Source organism: Diadema setosum, chromosome 5, assembly GCF_964275005.1.
Source record: "Diadema setosum chromosome 5, eeDiaSeto1, whole genome shotgun sequence".
Taxonomy (NCBI): domain Eukaryota; kingdom Metazoa; phylum Echinodermata; class Echinoidea; order Diadematoida; family Diadematidae; genus Diadema; species Diadema setosum.
The window spans coordinates 28401625-28410439 of NC_092689.1; the positions used below are offsets into that span (position 1 = coordinate 28401625).

At 39.9% G+C, this 8815-nt stretch overlaps 1 protein-coding gene across 1 annotated transcript; it reads right to left on the bottom strand.

The window, feature by feature from the left end:
- Positions 1-786: 786 nt before the first annotated feature.
- LOC140229249 (uncharacterized) lies at positions 787-8208 on the bottom strand. The gene is made up of 4 exons (XM_072309525.1): positions 8197-8208; positions 6262-6390; positions 5255-5330; positions 787-3471 (listed from the first exon to the last, which is right to left on the bottom strand). The coding sequence occupies exons 3-4, from the start codon at positions 5328-5330 to the stop codon at positions 1424-1426; spliced, it is 2124 nt and encodes a 707-aa protein (XP_072165626.1). The 5' UTR covers positions 6262-6390; positions 8197-8208; the 3' UTR covers positions 787-1423.
- Between the last annotated feature and the right edge of the window lie 607 nt (positions 8209-8815).

Below are 8815 nucleotides of genomic sequence, written 5' to 3' on the forward strand. Positions count from 1 at the left end.
CCCACGAGTTACACAGCCCACAAATCATGTACAGTCCACAAGCTTGACACTAGGCAAATATGGCACATGCGTCCGACACTATAGGCAAACAAAAGGCCCACGAGTCAGACACTCATTACCACTTACATGTACGCAAAACAGCCAGAGTGGTCTTTATAAAAGGTGGAACCCACCTTTCATTAGGACCACTTGGTTTTACTTTGTTTTTGGATATCTCAGCCGTTTCAAAAACGATTTCCATCAAATAAACTTTGAATTCCTCTTAGTATGCTCTTTGATATTTCACAAGTTGTTCCTATTATCTCGCAGACAGTTAAGATCTCAATCCCCCATCTCAATCAAAACTATACAATTTCTTTGAGCCTCGTAATGCACTGTCGGTCTCATGGGTCATTAACATTTTTGTCTAGTGTCGGACCCGTGGGCCTCTTTTGTTTAGTATCATAACCATGAGCCCTTTTTCTTCGCCTAGTGTCAGACACATGGGCCTTATTTGCCTCGTGTCGAGCTAGTGGGCTGCATGACTCGTGGGCTGTATGACTCATGGGTGTAGGACTCGTGACGCGCACCCTCCATAGTGACAGAAATGCAAACACTCGAAAATTAACTCAATCAGCCATCCCGCGTAAAGACACTCGCGCGCACACACACACACACACACACACACACACACACACTCTCTCTCTCTCTCTCTCAAAGTGCATTTCCAAGTGTATTTTGTTTGTGTGATAGAAATATGAACGAAAATATAAACGCGCCATCACGCAGGGACAGAATGTGCAGTGCTATTGTATGTACGTTGTATTTTATTTGACATTTCATCGGGGAAATCGCCCTAATTCAACTGCTATATTTTAAAATTAACCTTGTTAGTCGTATTTGCCAACAGGAAAACATGAATTCCTGGACGACCATTAATGTGCCCCTGATTATTCATTACACTGTAGAGTTGTGGAATCTGCAATTCCTAGCTATCATGATGTAGAATTTGAGTCCTTCACTTCGCAGTGATTAGTTACTTACGTAGTCACTGACAGATTAGCAGAAAAAAAAAATGTAAAGATCAATCAGTCATGACATTTTGGTACAATAAGTGAAAAAACTATGTCGTTAAAGACGCGATTACATTTGATTGCTTTTGTTTTCAAGTTTTCAATCGCTACAAATCCCGTTGTATAAACGAAACTTAACTGAAGAGAGCATTAAACATCGAACTCAGTAGTAGACAACTACTGAGTGAAACATCTTGTTGAAATACAGACTAAAATCGTTGCTCGGCGGGGACGTCCCACACCTAATATCCTATCTACAGCAATCACTGCCATTTATTGGAATCGCTAAACGGCCCGAAGGTACTAAAAAAAGTAATGACCCATGTTCATTAGTGTTGATGTGTTTGAACGCCACTTTGGCCCCAAGTCAATCATATTATTCCGCTCACTTGGCATGCCGAGCACACGACACTTGCCCCGGCATCCGCAAGAGTATCACAGAAAAGGAAGGCCAGAGTTTGGTCAAAGTAGTTAAAAATCTGGTCGCACATGTACAGGAATTCCGTGGGAGCACATGCTGCTATGCAAAGGTCGACAACGGAAGCTGGAGCCAGGGTAGAGGCAAGAGTGGTTTCCACAGCATTAGTGGTTTCTTGAATGGCGGTGGTTTCTTGATTAGCAGTAGTTTCTTGATTAGCAGTAGTTTCTTGATTGGCAGTGGTTTCTTGATTAGCAGTAGTTTCTTGATTGGCAGTGGTTTCTTGATTAGCAGTAGTTTCTTGATTGGCAGTAGTTTCTTGATTGGCAGTGGTTTCCTGATTAACAGTGCTCTCTGCTCCGTTGTTTTCAGTTACAGGAATTGTGCTGGCAACGGGTGGTAATGCTGTGGTTTGCTCTACTGGTTTTAACCCTGTTCCTGTTTCATCAACCGCGTCGGTGGTCTCTACGAATGAATCCGTGGATGCAGCATTTGTGGGTTCATTTGTGGACTCGACAACCTGAACCGAGTCAGTGCCTTCTGGATTCCTGTCAGAGGTCGGTTCCTGACCTTCAGTGGTTCCTTCCACAGCGTTAGTGGTGTCTTGATTAACAGTGCTCTCTGCTCCGCCATCTTCAGTTACGGGAATTGTGCTGGCAACGGGTGGTAACGCTGTGGTTTGCTCTACTGGTTTTAATCCGGTTCCTGTTTCATCAACCGCATCGGTGGTCTCTACGAATGAATCCGTGGATACAGCATTTGTGGGAGCATTTGTGGACTCGACAACCTGAATAGAGTCAGTACCTTCTGGATTCCTGTCAGAGGTCGGTTCCTGACCTTCCGTGGTTCCTTCCACAGCGTTAGTGGTTTCTTGATTAACAGTGCTCTCTGCTCCACCATCTTCAGTTACGGGAATTGTGCTGGCAACGGGTGGTAATGCTGTGGTTTGCTCTATTGGTTTTAATCCGGTTCCTGTTTCATCAACCGCATCGGTGGTCTCTACGAATGAATCCGTGGATGCAGCATTTGTGGGAGCATTTGTAGACTCGACTACTTGAACCGAGTCAGTCCCTTCTGGATTCCTGTCAGAGGTCGGTTCCTGACCTTCCGTGGTTCCTTCCACAGCGTTAGTGGTTTCTTGATTAACAGTGCTCTCTGCTCCGCCATCTTCAGTTACGGGAATTGTGCTGGCAACGGGTGGTAATGCTGTGGTTTGCTCTATTGGTTTTAATCCGGTTCCTGTTTCATCAACCGCATCGGTGGTCTCTACGAAAGAATCCGTGGATGCAGCATTTGTGGGAGCATTTGTAGACTCGACTACTTGAACCGAGTCAGTCCCTTCTGGATTCCTGTCAGAGGTCGGTTCCTGACCTTCCGTGGTTCCTTCCACAGCGTTAGTGGTTTCTTGATTAACAGTACTCTCTGCTCCGCTGTTTTCAGTTACGGGAATTGTGCTGGCAACGGGTGGTAACGCTGTGGTTTGCTCTACTGGTTTTAATCCGGTACCTGTTTCACCAACCGCATCGGTGGTCTCTACGAATGAATCCGTGGATGCAGCATTTGTGGGAGCATTTGTAGACTCGACAACCTGAATAGAGTCAGTCCCTTCTGGATTCCTGTCAGAGGTCGGTTCCTGACCTTCCGTGGTTCCTTCCACAGCGTTAGTGGTTTCTTGATTAACAGTGCTCTCTGCTCCGCCATCTTCAGTTACGGGAATTGTGCTGGCAACGGGTGGTAATGCTGTGGTTTGCTCTACTGGTTTTAATCCGGTTCCTGTTTCATCAACCGCATCGGTGGTCTCTACGAATGAATCCGTGGATGCAGCATTTGTGGGAGCATTTGTGGACTCGACTACTTGAACCGAGTCAGTCCCTTCTGCATTCCTGGCAGTGGTTCTTTCTACGTTAGTGGTTCCTTCTACGGTCACCTTAGATGAAGCCGTTGTCATACTCGTACAAGTGTTTAGGCAGGATTGATAACACTGCCCGTATGGAGTTGCAGCTGAAGTGATAAAGAACAAGTAAATCAATGGGGAAATCAATTAGAAATCTAGAGATAGAAAAGTGTGACGGAGAGATCTAGTCCCAAACAATACCAAAAGCTGAGATTAACATCTTCATTTATCATTAAGGTTTTGTACAGAATAAAAAGTTTCGTTGGTTAAGACAGAGAGGTGGGCCGGAGTCTAAAAACCTTCCTGGTTAAAACAACAACTCACTTCTATGATTATAAGTAATTCTTTGAGTTATATGGACATTCATCGGAATTCTCGCTTAAGAGTTGAAAAAAAATGCAGCTACGATTATGCTAAAACAATCACACATGCATGTGCGACCCTACCATGTGTTCTTCGAAGGACATTTTGTGATAAAGGAGAATCTTACAACCGCAACAAACAGAAAAAACAAATAATCAAAGCCAACTAAAGGAAAGTACCTGCTACCAGGAGAAGACAATGTCATGATTCGTGGTTTTATAATGTTTGATAATTGGTGTTGTCTTAATGGCAACAGTCTTTACACAGTGACGATGTTAAAAACAAAAGAAATAAAAAGAAAAATGGAGGGGCGCGTGCGGCCCCCTTGATTTTGTAAAGGCACCCCCTTTACGTAATTCATGGATCCGCTCCTGTTTACAATATATTGAAATGACTGGGTGTACAATGATGAACACATGAAAGGCATTATTTTGTAGATGCACTTATATTATCTAGAAAACATCATCTTATGAGGTAGATAGAGAGAAACATAGAGAGACATGAAAAGTATCTTCGTTTGTTTGTCTGTTACATATTTTGTTATCTACAGCGAGTTCTGGGAACACAAATATCATTCTCAAATCTAGGTCGAAATGATACCATTAGGACAACTTCGCTAAACGCTCCGAAATGCATACATTCAAACCAGTTATCGTTTGAAGTAGAAGAGGTCATGCTTGTGTTTATTCGACATTTTATCTATTCACACAATGTAATGAAGAGTTTGGTCGCAAAACGAATTAACTTAATTCTTGTTAATTTGAGATATTTGCGAATAAAGGGATTGTATAGTATTGGTTTAGGTGAGGATACAGTTTTAACTTCTTGCGAGATACTTAGAAACTACTTCATGAAATGTTAAAGAGCATACAATTTTAAAAGGAATTCAAACTTTATTTTACGAAAATCGGGTTTGAAATGGCTTAGATATCAAAACACAAAGTACTAAAGAAAGTGACCCTAATAAAAGGCGAGACCCACCTTTTGTTATGATCAATCTATTTTGGTTATGTCAGCCATTTCCAAACCAATTCTGGTCACATAACTTTGAATTTCTCTTAGAATTATATCATCTGTCAGATCTTATAAGATGTTTATCATTATCTTTAAAAAAGTCATCATAAAAACGTTGAAACTTAAATCCCCATCTCAACCGAAACTGTATCATCCCTTTAAAGCTGCTAAAACAAGAAAAAACAAGAAACAAGAAAACGTGGGATATTTATGATTATAACTTCAAGAATTACTCCTTCTTATGTAAGTGAGATATCACAAGAAAAGTATTTATTTTACATTTCCTTGTAATGGACTTACTTTAATTGTTTAAAAATGGTGCTTAACCAGGTTTGTGAGCAAACTCTACATTATAGACGGTCGAGTTTGTCTGGTGTTATTTCAAGGGTGGGGGTTTCTCGGCAGGATTGTGCACGAAACTTCGCATTGAGGTTCATTTTCATGCCATGATGAAATGCCTTCATTGAAACAGAAACAGAAACACATGCAATAAAAGGTATTCTGATTTATTACCAGATTGTGAATGAGTGCTCGCGGCCGAAACGAGGAGAACTAGCGCGGTCACAAACATGTTCTGGAAGAGTGCCATCTGTAGATCAAATACATACGCATTGATTTATTAGGAAAACGTTCGATGAAAGCCGATAGACTTGAACTTAGGAGATTGACATGTAACGATATTTTTCAGAAATGATTTAAAAGAATTCAGCGGAGCGATGGTGTTTGACCAAATCACATGACTGAACGCTTTGCTCGGTGAATACATCATGCATTAACGATTATGTAGACACGTAGACTTGCAAACTGTAACTTAAAGTTGAAAAACAACAACACAAGCAAGGAATGTGTTGTGCTATCAACGGTAATCATCATTTATTTATATAATTTCTTTATACAGCGCTAACGTATTTCCAACTTTCATATGACTATAAGCAAACTATTGGCGAGATGGGTGCCAGCAGGCCGTAGATGGTGCATGGTGCAAAGTGTCACATGCTTTTAAAACAGCGTAGATTCATTTTGGCGTCGTTTACAATCTTTGACGAAAATTGAATAAATAGAACTCCGTAACAGATATAGAACACATATGCTATGTCGTCATAATGGATGTAAAATGCTGACAACTTCAAGCAGGCGTAGAACTAAGTAATTTTGTTTCGTTCGTTTTCAAAGCATGTTATGAAAGCCATAAAATCGATGTTAAAGAAAAAAGTAATAGGATTTAAGGATGGTTTTCATCTAATGAGTGAATAATAATTCTAGGGATATATACTTTCTAACGACATCGTTCAGAATGACAGATAGCGTTTAAACTTATACAGTAAAACATTAGATAACTGCCCTGCATATCTGCATGGACAGCTAGTGGCTATTTGTTAGGTGAAATTTAAACTTTTGTTTGCTTAAAATAGCAACTGATAAAGCCTACAAGATAGATATACAAATTTATTGCGAACGAAAGAAGGTTTTTACTTTATAGCGCTAACGTACAATTCTTCTGACGAGATTACGAGTCTTACCTTGTCTTGCTTGTGTCGCTAGCTATTCTGCGATGACACTTTACAAGCTCACCTCGACCCGTGAGGAAGTTTACCGAGTCTGCCTTTTTCACGGAGGTTGGAGCCAAATTTATGCCAAGCTGATATCACCTGCTAATTAGATTTTCATTTCAGATCAAGGAAAACTGGTGGATAACGAGAATATAAATATTTGACAATAGCTATATGCCACGATCTATGTATTTGCAGAAGCATGTTTACTCAAATATGTGTAATTTGAAAGCATGTTTTGCAAAGATATATCATATTGATTTAGATCGATCCAAATTGCATGATTGCTCTTAAATGAAAGAATGATACAAAAGTGGTTAGACAAAATTTTGTTTACTGATGTCAATCAATTTCACCGGTAAAGAGCAATCATTGATTAAAATGTAAGAACATCTGTTCATCTCTCTAGATTTAAAGTTCGAGCATTCGGACAAGAATACACCAGGTGTAAAATCATCACAGAGAGACGTGTTAGCGTAAATACAGCAGCACATCCTTCACCGATTAATGCTTGACCAGTATGGACGTACCCCACCCTCTCTCTTTCTCGTTATATTTGGCGTAACAGATACATTATAAAAGGGTTTAATACAAGAAAGAGTGGAAATCAGTTTTAGAGCCGGAGGTGAGAGCGGAGGAGGCAGTACTATACAGAAATGGGAGGAGGGGTGCAGAAACGAAATGCAAAGAGATAATCTCTTCCTAACGTACGTATGGTGTCAAAGGCAACATCTTAACACCACAAACTGCGAAATCTTAGCAACATTGATGGTAACATTGCTCAACGCACACCTGCCGTGTCTACTAGATTGAAGTCGCACATTAAATCGTACCCTGTATACAGATATGTGAACAGTGTCCTTTTCGCCACAATTTCTTTTTCAAGTCTCTTAAAAACCATTGATCGGTGGATAATAGCAGCATCAAAATTCCTTCTGAACCATAATCAATCCTTAAGCAAATTCTTCTTCTTGCTTAACACCAAGTTGCCTTCAAACGTACGTGGTTGTAAGCCTGTGAGAGGGTCAATGTCTGTAGTATATACAGTATACGCATTTCATCCAGCAAGACAAATGCATGTCGACTTGTATTGATATGAGGTATTCATCAATATCATATGAGCTCCCTCGTGGAGACGTAATGAGCTCCTTTATGGAGACAATATGAGCTCCCTCGTGGAGACTTAATGAGCTCCTTTGTGGAGATAATATGAGCTCCCTCGTGGAGACAATATGAGCTCCCTCGTGGAGACTTGGTATATATTTAATATTCTTGTTTATGTCTCTATAAGATTTATAATGTTTGTTTTATGTTAAGTGCTGTCTGGGGCAAATTATTCGTATAGGGCCCCATTTTCTCTCTCTCTCCTTTCGTTCTTTAAAACAACAACATTGTATTGATACACGATACTCTGGGCATCACTTATGTGGCTGATAGAATACCTAAATATATGCCATATATTAATTTTGATCATAATATGTTTTCGAGTACTATCTTTTTTCATACTACTTGGATACGCCCCGAAAACCTTCCGAACTAAGATTCTGCCATCAGTGATATTTCCCTGTTTTGTTAACCATAATTAGTACTTTAGCATTGACTGACAGATGATGTCACTGGTAGAATCTTGGTATAGAGGATTTTTTTTTTAATGGGCGGATCCATATGATCTAATGAAAAATAGTAAAATATTATCGCAAAAAATATATGGCAGTTTTAAATATTCATAAAGCCACAGGAGTGATGTGGAGGGTATAATGAATCAACACAATTCAGTCAACATGAATTTGCATTGCATAGCTCCTTCGATGGGAGTAGACGACAATCGAACTATAAACATGTAAACTACAAGCCATTATCAGCAATAATAGAACAACAAAAAGGCAGTATTGTCTAATTACTTACGTTAAGTCATCGTGTTTTTGTGTTTCTTTCTCTTGTGTATCACTTTATCTCAACGTGGTCAAGAGTATACCTGCAACCAGCCATTCGTTTGCTTGGTTTGTCCGCTTGTTTTCAGCAAGTCCTGAAAAACAAATGAAAAGTATGTGGGGAACATAGAAGAGAACACGACTCAACATAAGGTTGCACAAGAAAAAGGTTAAAGTTGAAACGGAATATCAGTGTGAGAAATGCAGTGTGAGAAATGATACGTCAAATCGTTGTCGTTAGGACACCTCGTGTTAAATGTTAGTAGACTAGTCTAACCCCAACAATAAGCCCCTGTAGCCCCATTCAGTGGAGATAGAATTAAAATCTAAAGCTGCTGGGGAACTGCAGAGAGTATACTTGTTTGTTTGTTTTTTAATCTAACGTGCATGAGCATTGTTCTTTGCGATTAGCGTTGATAAAATTTTGTAGAATTTATGAAAGAGAAATAAATTTACAGAAGCATCCGGATGTGAATACATGAATAGAATTCAAGTATAGGCCTACAGTGTAGATTTTAAGGTTTTACTATTTGAGAATGTACTATCACTGCAGCTGCGAGTGAAAATCTAATACAAATCGGCTTGCAAAATAA

Bases quoted from the DNA above. Each gene is read 5' to 3' on its own strand.
- LOC140229249 (XM_072309525.1), bottom strand. From the start codon at position 5,330: ATGGCACTCTTCCAGAACATGTTTGTGACCGCGCTAGTTCTCCTCGTT. The intron at 3,472-5,254 runs GTAATAAATCAG...TTATCACTTCAG, and splicing joins GAGCACTCATTCACAATCTG to CTGCAACTCCATACGGGCAG.